Source organism: Camponotus vicinus, unplaced genomic scaffold, assembly GCF_025532165.1.
Source record: "Camponotus vicinus isolate PSW18456_S1 unplaced genomic scaffold, iyCamVici1.0 SCAF_9, whole genome shotgun sequence".
Lineage (NCBI taxonomy): Eukaryota > Metazoa > Arthropoda > Insecta > Hymenoptera > Formicidae > Camponotus > Camponotus vicinus.
The window spans coordinates 13,714,682-13,737,450 of NW_028141981.1; the positions used below are offsets into that span (position 1 = coordinate 13,714,682).

The 22,769-nt window shown below is 34.9% G+C and overlaps 1 protein-coding gene and 1 long non-coding RNA gene across 4 annotated transcripts in view; one reads left to right on the top strand and one right to left on the bottom strand.

Annotated features, from left to right (window-relative positions):
• Nucleotides 1–5,275, top strand: part of LOC145976881 (uncharacterized) — a 29,671-nt gene extending 24,396 nt beyond the window's left edge. Inside the window, exons 2-3 of one of the 2 annotated variants that reach the window (XR_014440343.1) lie at nucleotides 1,924–2,092; nucleotides 5,100–5,275. This is a non-coding gene — a long non-coding RNA (uncharacterized LOC145976881). Of the gene's footprint in view, nucleotides 1–1,923; nucleotides 2,093–2,916; nucleotides 3,484–5,099 lie in introns of those variants that run through there. The other variant, XR_014440342.1, reaches the window with a different exon arrangement.
• The window catches only part of LOC145976874 (lachesin), a 371,398-nt gene that overhangs the window by 34,625 nt on the left and 314,004 nt on the right, over nucleotides 1–22,769 (bottom strand). For both annotated transcript variants that reach the window (XM_083108341.1, XM_083108342.1), the window contains one exon: nucleotides 12,741–12,838. In XM_083108341.1, the coding sequence (XP_082964467.1) occupies nucleotides 12,741–12,838 (98 nt within the window). The remainder of the gene's footprint in view (nucleotides 1–12,740; nucleotides 12,839–22,769) is intronic.

Here is a 22,769-nt window from a genome sequence, read left to right on the forward strand (position 1 = left end):
TGTACTGAAATATTTAATGTTCCACTCCACCTTTTATTAGTATTTGGCAACTAACAGAACAAATCCTTTTATCGGTGACTTTATTCGCTCGCGTAAAGAGACTTTCCAGCGTAGTTGGCGAACGCTTTTACACACATTGCTCAATATTTAGTACAGATGTACGATGTACATACCAGAGCAATGGGTGGCAACGCGTGTAATAGGTAGAGAGCGCAAGCACTGACCCTTCCTCAATTCAAATCTGTTCTGCGAGCTCGACTCTCGGGCTCGGTGCCAACATCCTAATTATTCCTGCCCCGTTAAACCCGTTTAGTATATCGATTTGGCAATCCCCGCCATTCTTCGATCCACATACGCTCGTATATATGCATGCTGATATGCGAATACTCGCGAACTTGAACGCTCATGTACTTGTATATCTCGTATCCCTTGTTAATTTCAAGCGAAGCGTATATTGCGACAAAAGATTAATAAATGTTGTAAAAATTTTTTACCCACCCAAGTCTCTTTTTTTTTTATACGCGTACATAATATATTTTTTGTTGCGGTACTCTGTGTAAAATATATCTTTGTACATCTATTATGATATAAATATCACTGTGAACGGCGCATCCAACTGGAAAATTTACACAACCAGCATCGTTTCATTAATCGGAAGACACCGCGTTGTACACGCACCGTGGACAGACGGATGTATGTTAACGACCGACGATATAACACTAGCTGCTGGATCATTAACTGTTTATTCGCGTATAAAGCCATGAACGGATTCAATTGAGCACGTCAGTAACAGTGAACGACCTAGCGACTAGCGCAACGTTAGTGGCAATGAAATTTTATCGTGAATTTGACTTGACGTTTTACGTATGCGTTATATATTATGCGTTTGAAAAAATAAGTTTCGAATTTCCCTGTAAATTTTCAATGGAAATCCAATGTCAAGCTAATCCTAAGATACATCTTAAGGCGATAGTTCGATATAATAAATCACGCGTACAATGTAAAACGCGATCTTACTGATCTTATGTGCTTTTTCAGAGCAATTGTCATCTGGCCAAATATCTGTAAGACGCTATTTTACATTCTCGCTTTACAACGGCGGAAATTAGTTTCGTTGCCGCGTTTAACATTTCAACAAAGGCTAGATTAAATCAAAGGAAATGCGCTTGTTGTATCGAAACTTTTCCAATATCATTGTTTTATAAAAAATACGAAAGTCTTTAAATAAACTAGACCAATAAAACCAATGAAAAAAGGGTAAAAATACAATTTAAAATAATACGTGAATATTGTGTGCAAAATACTTCTTGAATTTACAAGAATAGAAGTCTAATATAAACGATTAAGCACACAATAATCGCGATTAAAATTTCGCATTGTAAGATATATTCCACTATCTATTGGTAGTGTTACTTTGGCCGGGTCTCTTTCCCAATTCCAACATACGGTACAATAAACGATCTGTATGAGTCATAGCCAGCTATCTGACCCCGTTGATCAGAATGCAATATTTTCAGGGGAATGATCAGTTACCAAACGAATATCTCTATAAAAAATGAAATGAAAAACGAAAAAGGTATTTTAGCGTTTGAAGGTGATATCGCATCGATTTTCGAAATTTCATAAATAATAAGAATAAACTCCTTTTTTTAATATTATTTTAACCACTTTTCGCTTAAAAAATATGATTATTTTCAGAAACGTTTTAAAGCAACTTATTGTTAGTTGTACATGTATATTTTGCTGTAAACTTTTGTCTTCAAATAGATAGTAGCTCTTAGCATTTATATACATTATAATAAAGTCATATCATATAGAACATCTTAGAGAGTTCGATAATGTAATATTTCACGGCGATCAATTACGGATAGATAATCGATCTATGAAACGAGAACGCGAAATAAAAATTTTTCCCATTTCCAGAGAAGAGTACGATGGCGATGCACTCACTTCCGGTCCGAATTCAGCTGGATAGGCGGTGGTGGGAGCACATATATTTCCTCGAGGGACAGAGAGATAGATCGGTTGACTATCAGATAATTAAATTCTCCCGCCGGCGAGGTGCCCCGAATATTTCCTGAGTATATCTCAAGTAAGAAGAAATTTAGAGCGGTGATTATTTTTAAAAACGGTAAAAATTAATAGAAAACCGCTAGCTAATGTGACTCGTAATATAACGGCATTATCTTTCTTATTTCGAATAATTCGCGCGCTTGACATTTTTCGTACACAGTTTGTAATATAATATATATATTAGTAACTAATATTAGTTATATATTAGTTATATGTTAGTTATATATATTAGTTATATATTAGTTATATATTAGTTATATATTAGTTATATATTAGTTATATATTAGTTATATGTTAGTTATATATTAGTTATATGTTAGTTATATATTATTTATATATTATATATTATTTATATATTAGTTATATATTATTTATATTATTTATATTATTTATATTATTTATATTAGTTATATTAGTTATATATTATTTATATTAGTTGTATATTAGTTATATATTAGTTATATAATATATATATATATATTAATTATATATTAGTTATATAATATATATATTAGTTATATGAGGAAGAGTGGGCAATTTTTTTTTCGATTACACATGTACCATCAGTGTCGCTCGAATATTGTCGCTGTGGCACCGAACCACAAAAAAAAGCCGCTTGGTAACACGAGAAATGGCACCGTGCGGATCTTACAGTAGTATTTCACAAAAACGGGTCGGCATGGTGTCAAAATGCGCGATACATTGCGCCAGCCTGTTAAATAATAACCGACTATGCTCGTTCGCGCGTATCGCCCTTCCTCTTCCCTCGCCCGTGCAAATATTGCGCGTGTACCACCGCCAAGAAATATATACCGCGTAATATAAGAAAACATATGTGCGCAGCAAACGCGATGTGGTATCGCTCGTGTCTACCGGCGTGATAATGGATTCAACGAGTTATCGCGAAGAGGCCTAAAGATACTCCGGAAAGGATTCAATAATTCACTCGCGTGTGAAGCCGCTATTTTGCCACGATAACTTTGACACTCTTTCATCGAGTTTTATATATCTGTTATATACCTTTTATATATCTGTTATATACTCCGTTTCTACACTTTTCATTTTACTATTGAGATCAAACAACTTTTTTTTTCACCGATTACGTAAATCTTGCACGAGAGGTTTATTTCCGGGTTTAATGGTCACTTAAATGATATCCGCCATCTAGGTAATATTACGTCACATCGGATCAATCTACGAAAAGAATGACGCAATCTAGTTCCTTTCATTTTCTTTCTTAATATATAGCATCCTTCTCGGATGCTTAAATGTTCCCATAGGAAAGAAAACGATTTTCATCATGGTCGACTTCATTATACGGAATGAACAGATAGGATAAAATTGAAACCGATTACACTTTTGCCAATTATGATGCTGACACTTAAATTTAAAAGGTTTCGAAAAGTATATTTCCAGAGAAATTGTGAAAAATTCACTGTCTCAAAAATTTTGTAATGAGTATTAATGTCTTCTTAATAAAAAGGATAAAAAAATTTACTTCATATTAATTGCATGATTGCGGTTTAAACTTTAATAGATTTCTTAACGAGATATTTGAAAATACGATTCTAAAACACATATTAATATATATTAGAGATCGATTCTTAATATATGTAGCAACTTCTCTAAAACGATCTATCTTTCTGCAGTGTATGCTTAGCACTCGCGCAAAGAGCATAAGACTCTTACCAGTTGCGTTGCCCGTTCCTTAAAGTTTAAGTTTCTTCCCAGCTTAAATTGCACTTCGACCACTCGTAAGCATCATACTGAAGCCGTGCTTTCAGTTTAATTCGAGGCAACCATGAAGGAAACTAACAAAATGGTCGGCCGAAGTGCTTCGTACGCGTGTAACATCTTCTTGAGTATCATGGGAAGTGTTGGAAATTCCTGCTCTTAAGCAACACGCTTTAACGTTTATCTAGGGATAACTACGTACGGCACGATGTCAGATAATTACTTCGAGTTAGTAAGTAGTTAACGACGAAAAAAATTTTACTACGCCATTGAAAATAAACAGTTCCGTGGGATATAAACGTATTTAAAACTACTGCAAGAACTTGAAAAATCTCAAGAATCTCGAATTCAAAAATCGCTATCTTCTCGCGTGTTACATGTACAGTAGGCGCCAATAATGCCTTAACATATAAAATTGGTCGCATTCGAGACTAATAATAACTTAATAATAACTAGTCATTATTAATTGGTCATATTCGGGACTAATAATAACTAGACACATCTCACATCAAGCATATTCATGCATCATGACTGTTAATTCGAAAAGGAACCGGCAACATTATTTGGGAATTGTGTTCACACACATCTGTTTAACAGTTTTAAATGCAATTTTTAAAAGATTGTAGGTATAATTTTAAAACAAACATTGTCGGTTCCTTTTCTAACTAAGAGTCATGAATAGCTTGATGTGATGCGTTTAATTATTACTAGCCTCGAATGTGACCAATTTCATATGTTAAGGCATTATTGGCGCCTACTGTACATATCTTCGTATAACGCTTCAAAATTGGTGCATGGTATAAAAAGAAAATTGATAGGTTCCAAATGCTCTAATAGATGAGAAGAAAAATTGGCCGAACGAAGCACACAGTAATTTGTCAAGCCACGTTATCTTGAAATATCTAAATCCGTGCACGCGCCCTGCTCGAAAGGGAATCTCATTAATTATTCACGAGCAAATATCCGTGACGTGAGAGCAATTGACAATCGTTCCTGACGTTCAATGTGTAACTAGTAGCCAGTGAGGTAAATCTATCGCAAATATTAGACACCGTTGATCGCCCGTATATTGGCTATAATTATTTGCACAACGCTCGGCTTCGATCGTATATCTTGTCTCGCAAGCCACTGATTAAGATAAAATCGATCGCCAATAAATCACTCTGCACACAAGACACTCTAATTCCTTCGTAATTATAGGCGAGACACGCTGAAAGCGATAAAATCTGATTATGAGATTTGCAAATATTCACGATTTGTAATATATCTTCTCTTCTCGGAATATAACGCAGTCTCTCCCGTGGTATTGTATGATCTTGGCGCAATGAAACTCAAGTATGTCGACTCTGCCAACATCCGTCGAAGAGGTCGGGACGATAACAATAAAGTCCAAGTTAGCTCAAGTTATCCGAGAAACCATTTTTATCTTCGGCCTTGTGCCAGAAACAATTAACCTTAACGATTAAGGTCAAATTGTAAGTGGAAAAAGTCGCTGCATTAACACGCTACTCTAGATCGCTCGTTACTTTCTCCAGCGTTTGTGTATACCTATAGAGAAACTTTTTATCACTAACAACAAATTTAGCGCACGTAATTACAGAGATTCGCGAAAAAAATGACACCGTCAATAATATGTACTTCGTTATTTTAATTCAGTGTTTCGCATTCAGTGAGAGTAACTTTCGCGCGTATTTATTTTCGAGATAATGGAAGAATATAAACATCAAATTATCACGTGTATATGAGCATCAGCATGTATTTCTGTCGGATTATTTTTATAATTCCATTCTATACATGTATATTATATAAAAAAACAATTGAATCGCCGGCAATCAAATGTATCGCTGTAAGTGCGAATTTTCATTATTTTTATCAAGTTAAACAACAAACTCAACAATATAATGACTATATCGATATAGTACTATTGAAATAACGCGCGAGCAAATGAATTGATATTTTATTTTCCTGTCGATGTACACAACGTGAGAACAATTAAGCTAATTATGTCTCGTTAAACGAAAAAACATAGTAAGAATATGTATATGTATATTGCAATTTAAATTTGTATTTCTATCGCGACATAATATTTTATAAGTATATAAATATTTATTATAACAAAATTATATATTATGTATAAATTTTATAATCATAAGCACACATTATTAATATGATAAAATAATTATTATAATAGTTATAATACATATATATATATATATATATATATATATATATATATATATATATATATAATTTCATACAATCATTTTATTTAATATTATTATTAAAATTGTTTACCGATATCTGTGAAATTTTACATTTATTTTTTCTCTATTTAATTCTCTATTTAATCTTGACAATTACATGTCCAAATTTGAACAGCAAGCTTTAATATTTACCCAAAGCCAAATGAATGAAGACAAATATCTGTATTGATTCATTCATGCGAGAGCACTGTCACGTATCGGACATGTATGCATCATAAAAAAGATGATAGATTGAGAGTAATGTTTTCATCGACCTACTTTTCATTCGTAAGTTTATATCGAAATAAAAGTGTTGCACATCCGATCTGTCTGAATTTATGTATCTTGCGAGAAATTAATTAGACTAGAAAAGCATCGCTTTCAAAATAGCGATATTTTTGCGTGTCAGAGCATTTGTTGAGAGGATTAAAGCTAGAACTTTTTTATGTTTTATAAGAAAAAATATAACAGACGATTAAAAACGGATCTAGCAATCCCTTGCGGTAAAATATATGATTGTACTTCACGTACTGACCTTATCATTTATCAGAACCGATGAATTACGTGCAGTATGTTAGACAGAGATTTGTGATGAACGAAAAAAAGAACCCAAAAGAGCAGAGTAACAAGTATCTCCCTTCGTTAATTCTGATCGTAATAAAGTTGGGCACGCGAATCGACCAAGAAGAGTCAATATTTCACATTACGCGCACACGTCCACTCGAATACACATACACACGTGTATACACACACACGTACGTGTCTTCCAGCGAGTGGTTAAATTAGTGGCGCTCGTTCATTATACGTGATGAATACTTTAACAGACTCGTTTCTCTAACGTAATTTTCCTAGATGTCAGTATATATATGTATGCATGTGTGTATGGGTGTATGTCGTGGTCGAAGTTCGCTTCCAAGATTCCGATAACAGGCCGGCGCGACCGAGTGTTCCACACATAAACTTACCTGGTCCTCGATCCTGATGCGACGACGGTAAGTAACCACCGAGTAAGCTCGTCCAATTTTAAGAGGGCCATGAAAATGGGTTCGCGGGTTTAACCGAACGGATACCTTCTCTGCACTTTCGCCAGGATCGTACGACGATACGGACGCTGTCCTCCAAGGGATTACGAGACGGATACGAATGTAATCCAAAAGCAAGTGGCCACGTGGGATCGCACACGGACGCATTCGATCAAATGGAAAATGTTTCGTTTTCACGGTTGTCCGAAATACTTTCCGAAACACGAAGTTAAGTCGTTTCGTTTATTTGGCGATCTTACGAGCTTCGCTCCTGTTTTTCAACAAGTGCCGGGAAGAAGCGTGATTTCTCTAACGAGGTTGTAAAGATTGCATTATCACCTGAAATAAATCGTTCAACGAAAAAAGTTATCGATCTTTTGGCGGAAACCATTAACGATATTTATAGGAGGATTCGAGAGAGTCTATATTTACTGACGAGAGATGCAATAGAAGTGTCACGAGCTGTATCATGCAATATATACTGCAGACGTCAGAAGCAGTACTTTAAAGTCTCCCTTCAGGCTGCAAAGGGTTGAACTGCGCCGTAGTGATTGTGAGAAAACGAGCGTGTGCTCGAGAGGTACGCAAGCTTTAGGCGAGTGAGACTGGAAGCGTGACAATATGCAGACAATGGTAATAACATTGGGCAGTCGTGACTATTGTACCTCGGTCGCTGGAATTTACCTTCGAAATTCTCGACGAGTGCACATGGTCTTTCGAGCGATTACGATGATCCCCGATAAATGACAGGCGATGAGATGGAAAAATTTTTCTCCGTTAATTCGAAATTAGCTGGAAGCTGGAGCTCGCGTATCTTTGTGAGCAAATTACGTATAAAGCTTGATCAATGTCGCGACGCGCATCAGCGATGCAATATTGCACAGATGATATGCAAGTAGACAATAGAACCTGATAGCTAAGACAAATGATATCGGATGACATGGGTAAAGTCCTTACTTCTGAGAGATCGCACATTACTTAAACATTATCTTGGCCAATATAATCGCGCGTTTTTTCTCTTTCGCGCACACATCTTGCTTCTCATCGTTCTAGAGAAATTAGTCGTGGCCGCGATAATACAGCAAGAGCGGCGAATAATAGTCGGCAAGTATCGATCCCGTGCAAAATGTGATTAACCGCTTGATGGCTACCATTATGGGTCTTCGAATTTGCATGAAACTCCAATCAATAATTCAGAAGTTCGATTAAAGCGTAATCAGAAGACAATTTTTCATCAGAATGACATCGCATTTTAGTCGTTTTCGCAAAATACCGCTTATATAACACGCGTATAAGGTAATAATGATCGTAACAAGCGTTTTACGTGATCGACGCGATTGTACAATTATATCTATCGTCGCGCAAAACGCCGTCGACGCAGCTTTCGTTAGTCCCTTGCTCACAGTCGGACACAAAATGACGAGATACATCCCACGAGCAGTTACGTAATACGAGAGCCAACATTGTCGAATCCTCATTGTTAGCACGACGGAGTGTAAATGCGGCAATAATCCTGAGGTGATATATAATTATGTCTTACGTGGCACGTTATTACAGATAGGCTGTAGGGTGTGACTCTTGTGGCCCGCACACACCGTACGTCTCCCTCTTGCCTCCTAAACCTACTCTCCCACCCCCCTCTTATGCCATTCTCTCTGGAGGCCGTTATCTTCTCCTCCCGGTGCATCTGCCCTGACTACCAGGTAATACGAGCCTCATATGTAAATCCCATTCTGATTAACATTCACGTGTACCAACACGCAGAGGACCCTACATCACACAGGGTCGACCTACCTCACCTCCTCCTACTGCTCGCCACTTACTCATAACTGCCTCCACGATGCGAACAAGCCTCTCGCGCAAGCATAAGCGAACTTGTTTGTGGCGAAATTTAGCCGGCCAGCGTAATACGTGACGCAAAATTATATTAGGGCGTTATATTAAAGTGATGTGACGTCGTCTTTACATATTACAATATTTTTTCTTACGGCGCTGTTGTTGATAAACAGATAGATACTCGTTCCTTTGACAATAACATATTGCATACTAACTGTCGCAAGATTTGCATATCAACATAACTCGGCGAAGACATGATTATAATTGGAATTTTGTCAATTTTATTCTTTGTCTACAACACTGAGAAGTAATTTTTTTTCATTCATTATTATTCCCAGATTCCGATTTATTTGGCTTCAATGCAAGCTTGTTTCATCAGAACTGGGATAACGAGTTCATATGTTTCTTTTATTTTGAATTAAAAAAAGAGAGTGATTTCATTTAATGAAAAATACCATGCACATTTTTTCAAATAAATTTTGCCTTTATCGGATAAGATACGTCTCTCATTTTGTCTCGAAAGAGAATGCTGATCGATCTTATGGTCTGTGATAGAGAAACGCGCGCTCGCCGCAAGTAAACTTTCGCCGCTTAGTGTCATTTAAGACGCCGCAAATCTTCACCGGGTACTACCCATTTAAGACTCCACTCTGTTGTCGAATTATAGTTCGCGAATGGAGTTACTCTATAGGTAAGTTTAAGGCAGATTTGCGAGAATTTGACGGTTAAACGCATCTTGAAATGCGGCGTTTCCGTCTACGCATGAATGTTTTAATCACTCTTAATACGTTTAACAATCATTAGTTCGCCTTTAAATATCCGACTGAAAAGAAGAAGAATTAAAAAGGATTTAATATATTTTTATGTGCATAAACGTTTTTTTATATTTAAGGGGATCCCTCAATCTATCTATTTTATCGACAAAACACTGTAATTTTTGGGCATGTGCCATTTTTTATTGTATACATAGAATTAAAAATCCTTTCCTACGGTTGAAGTATAGATGCAAACGGACACGGGGAAGCCGATTATATACTGAGAAAGGAAAAAAAGTATAAAATTATATATTTATTTATCGACTTCTTAGATCAACATGGCGTCTAAAGCTATCACCTCATAAAGACATTAGCCTTGTATAAATGTTTTGTAACTTTTATGCATAAAACAATAGCATACCCAATAGCGGACTGCACAATAAAAACTTGAGGAACTGTGAAAATTGAGTTTAGTGGTCTAATTAATAAATGGCATATGCTCAAAAATTTCGGTCCGTATGTACCTGAAATGTTGGTAAAGTAAAGTAGAAAAAGCAGTGCATCTTCTTTATAAATAACGTGATAGAGAGAGATACGAGATGAGGATTAGATGAGGGCGCTGTAATCGTGTAACAGTTCAATGAGGGATCCCCTTAAGAACAATCGAAAAAGATGACACTGATAAGCGAAGTTAGAAATAAAGCGTCATATACAAGTGTTTATTTTAAAACTTTCCAGCCATTTATTTCATGATTGACTATTTTTTGTGAAAAAAGCCAAAAAAATGTCAATTTTGTTTTCGAGGACATTTAAGTACATTACATTTTCCACTAATGTTCCATAAACAACGGATTTAAGTGTCCCCCACAGAAAGAAGTCTTTTTCAAAATATTCGTCCAGAATTTGAGAATCGTTTATATTATTGTTTAGAAAACAATGGAGAAGATTTTGAACATTTGTTATATTAAATTGGTTTCTACTCCAAATTTTTGTATGTAAAACTTTTTTGACATCTAAAACTTTCAAGTACGATTTCTCGAAAAATATTCACTTAAAAAAAAGTTTTACAGAGAATCAAAAGACATTTTAAATGATATACTATACTTGACTCCTATTACCATTTAAGATTTTTGAAAGAATAACTACCTCCATGAAGGAGATAAAAAAATTTCATTGCATTTAATGTCTTTCCTCGAAAATAAAATTGACGTCTTTTGGCATTTTTCGCAAAAAATAGTCAATCATGAAATAAACGGGTGAAAAGTTTTAAAATGAACATCCTGCATATTACACATAATTTATTGTATAATTTGCATATTACATAATATATATTTATATTTTTATGAAATGATGGAATAAATAAAATATAATTACGTTTCCCTTAATTGCGAAATAAACACGTATAATTACAGCGGATTTCCTTCCTTCAAGTTCTCTTAGCGTCTCGCCTGGACGGACCCCTTTAATTTTCGAATAATATATTTTGAGATTAAAACGCTATTCCGGGCATTATAGTGTTAGATAAGCTACGAAGGAAGCGTGGGAGCGCGATATGAACGCTTTTCGTCCTTTGCAGGCCGTAATTGCATAATATCCTTGGCTTAACCTGACGTACTTAAGCTAAGCCTCTGTTCTAAGTCTGTCAAACAAATCGTTATTTAAATATTTTTACCCTATACATAATTATTCACATAAACACTACTCATTAAATTTTCTGTTTTTTTTTCTTTTTTTTATATCTTATACAAAGAATATCTCGTAGAATGAGTTTTCGACTTGTATTAGAATGTATCAAAAAATGATGTCAAATTTCATATGAATTATGAATGGATGGCGTTGCCTTGATTAAATCATTTATATCTTTCTAAAATATACACATGTATAACACATAGCATTTTACTAACGTTTAATATCGTGTTCGTATCACCTTGTAGAACGCAATACTCTCGCCACACTGGCTGCAGAGGTTTTCCAAAACTGCGCCGCTGGATCGCGAAATATGTGATCCACCGTAGAGAATTCGTAGCGTCTTGAGAATGTGAACATCGCAGGAATTCAGCGAATGTTTTTCACGTAATGGTGAAACTCGCATTATTTGACGTTCCCCAAAAAATTCTAAGTAAGAATGGAATTCTGGCAATATATTTTCCAGAAAGACGAAACTAACGAAAAAGTAACAAACGGAGAATGTATAAGATACTACAACGATATCTCGAAATGCACCAAGTGCATCAGGACTGAATGTATCCACACCTCTCTCGCTTAAGGATTCCTTGGCCATTTTGAATCTCCTTTTTAAGAGAGAAGTTTTATTTGATATTATTATTATTTATAGGACATTACATACATAATTTGCGCGTAGAAGTATTTCCGAGACATTCGTAGAATAAAATAGAATAATGCAGAGAAGTAATATCTTGAATATAATAAAAACGTTTGAGAATTTCTTCTACATCAATTTGTAATGCAATCTTTTTCTATTTCGAGCGTACAATATAATCGCGTACGTCAGACGATATATAACTTCACATATCGCGACGAGGATAAATTTTTATCGCATGATGAATGACCTTAAATTCATCAGACTTTGCGGACTCACGGTGAACGATGTTTGCCACATCATGAAATCCATTCGTGCAGATTCACGTTTCTGCAGCGTGCTGAGGAATACATTCACAGCAATGAAGTCCACGGATGCCCGTTGTAACTGGCAGTTAAATTAAACTTTGTTTATCAGCGCATATAACGATTTTCCATTTTTTGTCTCGGCGAACTTTGCACTGAATTTTACACTGCAATAGTTGCAAACTGTCCGTTTTCACTTCATCCTACCCAACTTTTTTGACGGCGCGCTATTGATTTTTTTATCGAGGCTTTTTCTTTTAATTGGATATGCAAATTACTCGTGAGACGTGAGAATCGTCTTTGAATTCGTACATAAATATTTCGCATTGATATCGTTCGCACATTTTTACGGCAGAAATATTCTCGACATCATTTGCACTTCTCCTTGTAAGCAAAGCGTAGCGAAATCGGCACGATGCAAGATTAAAGATGTCGTGTGCTTGGCAGCTTACCTTGTACGTAGAAAGGTTCGCCACGACGCAGGAGAGGATAGCTTCTCTTCCCACTGGGATCGTCACGTTTGTTATTGGCGCGCTGAAGCTCGGTCCCTCTGAAACAGGGCGACATTAAATGCTAAGTGACCCATTTAACAACATTTCGTTATATCAACCGACCACGGTTCAACGCTATTAAATTGCATGTGTAAGGATGGCGCAAGATTATCGTAATCAGTAATATTAAATTTGCTGCGACTACCTGCGACTAGCGCGATATCAAAGAACATAATAAATTTTCTACAATTAAACTTAAATTAACACTTTATTAAATTAGTTCTCGAATGAAATAGAACATCCACGCTCCTGCCACGGCAAAAACGTGACGTTGGATTCGGTAAAAAAGATTAGTAACGTTAAATTTACCGCTCGGTGACGCGACCAGCGCGATATCAAAGAACGTAATGAATTTCGTATGTAATTAAATCTAAATTCACACTTTATCAAATTGTTAAATGAGATAGAATACGCATGCGTCTCTGACATGACGTGAAATATGACATAAAACTCGACACGACGAAAGAACAAACAGACGAAGATCGAAACGGAACAATTCCAAAAATCTCAATACAGTGGATGACGTGAGATGCCGCACGTATCCTAAGTGAGTCATTCCCGACATTTCGCTGTATCGGCATGTTGCCGAGAATTTACTGACGCGAAACAGTCTCGTTTTGCGCGACACACCATACGCGGCAGACTGCAATGCCGGCACGTGTGCGCCGAAATATGTCTCTGTATCCATCCCGAGATGTTCATGTTCCCTGACAGCGCGCCACTTCTCGCGGGGAAGTTCTGAATATCATTACGCTCTGGCGTTTTCGTTGCCGGGAACATACTCGTCCTGTGACGCGTCGCATCTCTCCGTTGCATCTCTCCGTAACGATCTCTCCTTTTCACAGGGAGACAGGGATTATTTAAACAAAGCTATTTACACGACGCATCGCGTGTAATAAGACAAGTCTCATGTATGTGCACAATCTATGAAAAATGATTGTCACTTTCAACGAGAAGATCATCGGATAAAAATAACTCTCGGTTATGTTTGAATTCATATTAAGGGGTTATACCTAGTCAGCAGACCGAAAAAAGTATGATGTTTGGGAATTTTTTTTGAAAAGTGTAATAATTTTTTTTTTACAAATCAATTTTTATTCAAAAGTACAAATATTAAGGATGTTATTATATTTATTTTTAAATAAAATATTGAAAAATGTAAAAGTTATAACTATTCTCCCGGATATTGTTTTTTAAAAAACGCTGCGCGGTTGTTATTCGAAGCTGATTCATTTGATATAAAAATTCGATAAACTGTAGTTAATGTATGAAATTGTCTAGTAAATGAACGAAGGATTAATCGAAAAATTGTTTTGGGACAAAATGGCAGCCATTTGACACTAAGATATCCTTTTTCGACTTAAAAATTGCTCATTTTTTATTAAGTAAAAAAAAGTATTCATTAAAAAACAAAATCCTTCGTTCATCTACTAGGTTTTTATATGTGGAAGAAGCCTGTAAAATTTCAAGCAAATCGGTGTAACGGTTTTCGAAATATCTTGTTCACCGATTTTGAAAAAGTGATTTCGAGAAAAACGCGTTTAAGATTTGTGTCAAGTTTACTTTTAAATAAAATGCAGATTTTTTAATTTACACAGAATCATCTATTCCGGGTCCATATAATTTTAGTTTATTTAAATTTTTATATATTGGCTTGATAGCTCTCAAAATATCAGAGCTGAAGCTTTATAATCGTGTTTAAACAAAGTTATACATTCTGGCGCTTCATGAAACATACACTTATAACTCCGTCAATTTGCATCCGATTAATTTGAAACTTTTAGGAAATATTTTCAATATGATATACTTCAAGGAAATGTAAAAACATAAAATCGTTTTTTTTTTACTTTTATGACTAGACATAATCCCTTAAACGGTGAAAATCAATCAGAACGAATCATAATGAGCCGAATTAATCTAATGCTTTAATCGTCAATACAAATATTGTCCCTATGCATAGCGTGAAGCTGTCGCGGAAGAAGATTGGAGGTTTGCAAGGAGAACGAGCACGAGGAACACGGTGTGCGCCAATAGATAAGCACCGATCCAAATTACACGTCGGAATAGAGCTGTTTCCAAGCTGAGCGGATCATGGATTATTGACTTCATCGCGATTACCTCGCGGTCGTTGCCACAATCGGTAGATCGATACACTTTCGACCTTCTATGTTTGGCATGGAGCCGTGAAACCGAACAATTTAAGCCTATCTTAACGGCTCGCAAACTATCCTGCAACGTGGGAGAGAGAAAACTTTCCAACTATTTTTCAATATCGGGGATGACATTATTAATAATAATGTAAAGTATTTATAGAAATAAAATTTGACGAAAGAATTTATTCGAGGATTTTGCAAATATGTGACAATTCATCCACTTTTTTTTCACTACTCTTCAATATTTAACTTCTTCCCGATTTAATATGTAAATGAACATAAAAAAATATGTCTATATTAAAAATAAGTGAGCACAAAATGATAAAACTTGAGATAATATATTGATAAGAAAAATAGCAATTATAGCAACTTTCCTTCGTTCACTGCAATCTCTGTTTATCGAAGCAACCCAATGCACCTGCGATTCATCCTTGTGGACTCAGGGAAATTGAATTCAGCAAGGAAAGCTAACCCGAGTCAGTGGAGCGTTCGTAGACACATGTACCATCAAGAGCAGACAGTGAGAATGAAATTGTCTGGTGGACCATATCGTCCCTCTTGAATCACTCGGAACGGTAATTACACATCGGTAAATATTCTGTTAATGGCAGCCAAGCGAGCGAGAACACACTAACACGTTCCTGCCTTAGACTTTGCTCAACTCGTGTGTCTCAACTCACTCGTGTCAGTCTCCGAGTGAGCTTTTTAAAAATCTTACGCCTGCAATAATAAAACGTTTCATTGCAGCCTGTCACTTCGGTCAGTCATTTATAAGACTCCTCTAAATGTGTCGAGATACACAAAGCCCGAAGAGGACAATTCATAAAATTAATCAAGCGCCTTGATCCAATTCTATTCATCGCGAAGTTGCGTATTAACGCCAGATCGTAGCCGCTCTGTCACTTCTGGAAGGGACTGAATAGCGGAAATGGATTCGAAACAGGGTTGAGCGATCGCGCGGCCTCCGCCAATGATTAATCGGGACGCTCGCGCGAAATAGAATTATTGTGTCGTGACAACAATAAATGATGCACGCACAATCACCGCATTCCGGCCTCTTGTCGCTCGCACCGTCACACTTCGACACTCGCGTTCGACGACCGCGCATTGTTTTATTTCCGAACGAGAGGCCGAACGAGGTGCGGCAGTTTGCTCGATCCTACCTCTCGTCGCAACCGTTCGGTTAACGCTTTTCTCCGGCAGAAACGGGCCAAAAACGACGCGCCAATTTGTTGAATCGCACGGGGAAAAAAAAGAGAATCCTTTTGCCTCGAACTACTTCCGAACGCGCATTATTTCGCGGTCCGTTTCACGGAACGCGTGATTCATTCAAAATCGCTTTAATCCCATCGTCCGCTGCTTTTCACTTAATTGCTTCCCCTACGTTATTCGCAAAAGTTATCGCGTTAACTTTCCGCATTAAACAAGGAAGGCTGACGAAGCAAAATAATCACAGGGATGCAGAAAGAATAGGGGTTAATGAGTTTTCGGGTGAGTTGAGACCATTCTGTGTCTAATATGCAGCTTGCAAACTAGGGTTTACAACGTTTTCTGTCATTGTCAAGCTTTAATCGATTCAGCCGCGATGTGCGCGCTCACGAGTTCGTGATGTCCGTCGTGTCGGTGGAGTTAAAAAAAATCGTGACGTACAAACGTGTGTGTGTGTCATGATGTGTACACGATTTAATGTACCAACGAGATAAAATTGCAGCTAAAGAGACGAGCGTTTAGACATTTGTCGGGAGAACGATTGAGAAATTTATTTTCCGCGCGAGACCAGTGCCGTTTCATAGAGATAAAGCCACACGCGTGTGGCTTACGAGATAAAGCGAATGTGAATTTGACGCATCCATATTCGTCCGAGTTTTCGTAGAATCGCTACAAACCGTTGAAATAGCCAGCTTGAAAAATATTTCCTTTTAAAACGGTCAGCATTTGCCGACGCACAGGGGCAGAACGATCATTTTTATTTGCGAATAAGAAGAATGGAGATAAAAGAAATATAGAATACGATCCGAATAAGCCAATGGAGTTTCACTGCCATTTCCGCTACTCGCTTTCTCTACCTATATTCGCGTATTACTTTTAACTGTTGAATTTGATTAAATGAAATAACATTGTTCACGACGCGAAAAAATGCTTAAACTGCGATATAAATCAAAATGCAAAACCCGCAGGGAGAAAGAACGCAAAAATATTCTTCTTCAAATATCTCACGATTATTACATAATTCGTAATAGAATAATTACGTACAATAGACAGGGAGTTGCGCAAATCAATGTTTGTATAAAAGGTGCTAAAATATTTTAACTTAATTGCTAAACATAATTACTACTAATTATAATTATTTCGTTTCATTAGAATATACAATATAAATTAACATAGGATTTTACATCATCTAATAATTAAGCACATTATTGGTACTTTACAAAAAAGATTTTAATATAAAAGAATGATCAGCGTATGCTTTAATCGACAAAAACCAACATCAAATCAAATCAACAGAGTATTATTTTCAATATATCGATTGAGTGCCTGATCTCTTACTTGAAATGTTGAATAATCTCGATAGAAGCACGATAATTTAATAATCTAATAATAAAAGCAAACGTGAGGAAGATAAACTGCGCTAGCCCGAGGATCCAAACGCTTATGCCGTTATGAACAAACAAAGGAAGACTATGAAAACAAGTGCAACGTGTATGTACGCATTATCCCTCATCCGCAGCTAAGAGTATAAACAAATGTTAATGAATCAACGCGATAGCGTTTCTCTCGCCTCAAGTATATATAATGATGTAACAAACTCAGGAAGATATTACAGCAGTATCTTTTACAGATATTTTACAAAATAAATAAGCTTTTTTGAAAATATTTTGAAAATGTATAATTTTATATTTTTTTCTTTTGTCGATCATTAAGAAAGAAATTAAATTACCTATCTCATCGTAATAATATATATGTCATGAATTTATAAACACTTTTAACCCAGAATAATCATGTGATTACGATATTATATGTATAATTATTTTATGAGATTTGCGGTTTGTATAAATTTAATAACTCAGATTGCATTACTTTTAATATATATCAACAAACAGGCTTTTGCGTGTAATTTTATATGTTGATGCAGATTTATAGCATATAATAATGTTAATATTATTTAATTTCCTTTTTGCTACATCTCGAGCAGAATATTAATTCGATAAATGTATATTTTTAACATTAATATATAGAATAAATTTGTCGCAAAAATTATATTAATATTAATAACAAAAAATTATATTAATATCATAATTATGAAATGTGTTACAAACATGTCTCGCAATATGTAGCTGTTAAATCTGATGAAGATTTTGTCATCGTAACGATTGCTTTGATCATACTGATGTTGCTAATCAAGAAATTCATTTTCAAAGACCATATTAATTACCGTAATAAAGGACTGGAATCAAGAAACAGAGATAACAGGCGTAACCCTAGCGAGCTAATGAAATGTACACACTATATATATGTCAACCGAGCATACAAACTGACACAGTGTTTGTTAGTAATTTGCAAATATAAATTGCATATAACTTGAAAGTCTGCTACGACATATTTGATTATTTCCGCTAATTCTACAATTATTGCGCGCAATTTTGAATAAATGTTTAAGGCAGAAATTAAACGTTATCCTTTGATGGAACAACGGACGTTTTTATGTCATTTCTAGACACTTTTAATTATGTCAGCTCGCCAGCGCATCTCAATGAGTGTTATAGCTGTGATAAAAATACAACGCGCATTCACTCCGAAATTGTTGCGTGCAAAAAAGTTTGTTTTAATTAATTTGCCTTGGATGCCGCATAAAAATATTGCGTACAACGCCTTTTGTAGCTGTTTTCTGGCACACAACTGATGTGAAATATGGGGCCGGCATGTACCCAACTTACGTTTCATAAAAATATCACCCGTCGTGCTTTGTATCTGATCTCCACTTTTAAGAGTATCATAAAATTCAACTTCAGTGAGACAATTATTCAAAGAACTTTTTTTACGATGAGTACTTAGCATATTTTCTAATAACTGGAGTCACATTTTATGTACATACTATTAAAATTGTAATATGAAGATAAAGAAAAAGAAGAAGAGAGGAACAAATAGAAGTAATAAAGTTTGCAAAGAACAATCAATTAACTCATTTATATGTATCACATATTTTCATCTTTAAAATATATATGTATCTTAATCACTTTTTAAATGAAACAAACACGAATCACTTTTTAAATGAAACGATACATGTGTCAAATCTTTTTCAATATGTATATATCGTTCAATAAATCCAAAATCTCGGAAATTTTAGCTTTATGAAACTCGTTACACCAATCTCACTAAAGATTCCTAAAGTTTTTATAGCCCCCGTCTTAAAGTTACACAGGTGTAATTTTATATTGATAAGCTGCATTTAATTTAGTAGCCCTCTTTTTACATCGTTTTAAGGGTACTTAACTCTTTTTTTCTGAATAGCTAGTATGTCCTGCCATGTGAATTAAAAAAAGATCGAGTTTGCTTTAAAAATAATCTTTAATATAATTAGGTGTTTCTTTACAAGTTAACTTGCTGCTAATGAACCACTTGAGGGAGAGACGCTAAAATTTCCGAAACTAGAGAAAGGACAGAAATGCGATATGAGAACTTTCAAAGTAAAATTCGCTATACTCGACCGGTTGAATCGGAGTAAAACTTAATTAAATGAATAAATCAAATCAAATTTATATGCTCAAATGCACTAATTAAAGTACTATTAAATGTGAACGATAATCGATCAAGTATTTAATATCATTATTCTAGAAGAATAATGCGTTACATTATTATGCAAAAAAAAAGAAAATAAGAAAAGTTGGAGTTATTGTGTTAATGTAAATCGCAAGAATTTAATATTTCCATCTCAATTTCTGTTAAATTGCATATAATTAAATATATAACGGCAGAATGATAAATTCTGAAATATATGTAATTTTTTATAATGTTATAAAACTATTCATATCATAAAATTCAATTTTGTATATACCATTAAAACGTATATTTCATTGATTATCTTCAATCATGCGAGTAATCTGACTACAAAGGAGTCAAATTTCGCAACGCTTCCCACTAGTTACATGCATATCGAGCATACTACGCTTTGCATATCTTGATTTGACAGGTATCCGGATTAATCGACACCTGGCTAGGGGATGTCCACAGTTATCCGACAACTATCAATCCACCAAACACATAGTACGCTATATTGCTGACTATCCGTAAACTGTATCGTGGCTAACGATGGCAGAATTTAATGTTGTCTTGTGTTTAGGATACATGAGAGAGAGAGAGAGAAAATTTATAACATTCCATAATATTATCTATATTTGTAAAATGTGCATTATCAGTATTATTTTTCGAAATTTAAGGAACGTATGTTTGTTCAGAACATATTTACAGACAGGTAGGTAACAATATTCCTTATATAACGGCGAGTACATTATGTATCACGAAAAATCAATTCACGTATGAGAACATTGGGAAAACGCAATATTCAGCGAGCAGCTACTTTATGTTATATCTACGGTTTATAATATACTTCGCGCAGATTATAACTCTAATATTCCGTTATTCTCGTTCACCTCAGGAATACGCGCATCACGTGGTTTCCTAAGCACTGTAGGTGGCTCGTAATATTCGACTGTGTGCCATTTCAGAACTTGCCGAATGTGGAATACGTGCCAGCTAATGACACTCCCTCGTGTGTACCAGTCGAAGTGGGTTATTCAAAGTGGCTCGTTAAACTGTATTCTATTCCGTTTTAAGTAGAATCACGGCTCTTTGAGTGTCACCGGTAAATACCGCATAAACCATTTCTGCTAATATGTTTTGGGATGAAACGTGTTATGGGAGCCATTCACTCGCCCTGCATCACTTAATTAATTAGCCTTTACGCTCCATTGTGTGTATCACATTATGCGGAAATCTCGGTTACCTTTGTATTGTTGTGCGCCACATATATCTGTCTGAATATATTTTGCAGTTACATTACTCCTCAACCGCAACTTATGATTGTTTAGATGGAATTAATTTCGATATTGCATTAATTCTGACGTATAAGATATGCTGTTCTTATTACACACACAACAAAATTCGTTAAATAATATTAATTATATAAATAGTTATATTAATAGTTATATAAATAATACAATGTGCACCAAAGGTAACATTTTAATTTACAATAATTAACTAATATATTTACATCGTACTATTAATATACGTTGCATTGATTTCACGATGCACTAACGAGCGGAGTGATTGGATTTAAATAAAACATTCTCCGCTATATATGTATATTGTACATACCAATTGGACTGACGATTTATTTTAAAGTATTTATTTTAATTAACAATATCTATGTATGTGTATACTGTCGATTAAAACTGATAACCTGAATATTAGATTGAATTTTAATTTAACAATATTCTCTTCTCTCTCTACAAGTTGTAATTAAATGCGCGCATCTATATTGGTGCTCTTTCAATGATTAGCGGAAACTTGAACTATTTAATGAAAAATTCCGTTTCGTCGTAATATCATGCAATCTCTAAACGGCAACGAGAGTATTTGTATCCGGAGACGCCTCTTTAAGTTATCGAGCGGGTCTTAATGACGTTAAACGCCACCCATAAGAATTCGAGAAAGAAAATTCGTTTGACTCCCTAATGCAATTCGCTGATCCTATTGAAGATTTGAATACGCACCGACAATTTCAGTGCCGCATGTGCCGTAGATTGCCTTAAAAAGAGAACTTCGTATGGCTTTTTACCCATTTCAAGAAATAAAAATGTTTAAGATAGATTAAATCAGAGAATAATTTAAAGATGTAATATTTGTTGTGAAACTTGAATTCATTCTTTCAAATAAATACGAATGAATATCTTTCGATATTTTGATGAATTCAATCGCTTTCAGTGTCATATATATGTCTCGAAAGAAATGTTCTTATCTTCAATTGCTGATATTAACATTCTTATCTGCAAATTCTGATATTAAGCTTAAAAGCGAATAGAATATAATTGTTTATCAAAAAATTTAATCCTAAAAAATATAATTGATCATGTGATGAAAGAAGTATATTGTAAGTAATATCCAAAAAAATATTCAAAAAGATATTTTAACTTAACAATTAACAATTTATTTGCATGCGGCTGCAAACGTCCTGGGTATTAACATGCGTGTAAATTAGGACAACATGTTGTACCGAAATAGCGGCGGCTATTGCGCAACAACCCCCTAATTTGGTAATTGATTTATCATACATTATCTGTGATATAAAACTAACAAACTCGTGAATTACCGGCGTTAATTAAAGCACAGTAGGCACAGCTTTTACGGTCTAATTGAATATATTTACTGTTAATGCCAATCGAACTCTCTGTAATTATATAAACGATCAAATATCAAAAAAGTATAAATCGTACGCACAGTAATAAAACATGTATATAAAACTTTTACAAAATTATTTAAAAATTACAGATTTATTAGGCATAGAAGATTTTTATATTCCTATATAAATTTATATATGATTATAATTGCATAAATGATTAATAACCCAAACAAACTATACATTGCAAAATTTCTTGTAGCTATAATGTGCATCGTCAATACGACTTTATTTTGCAATTACTAATATTGTGAGAGATTTACGATATTGATTTGTATCATAGATTTATGATACAAATAGAGCTGTATCTGTAAATTTATGATG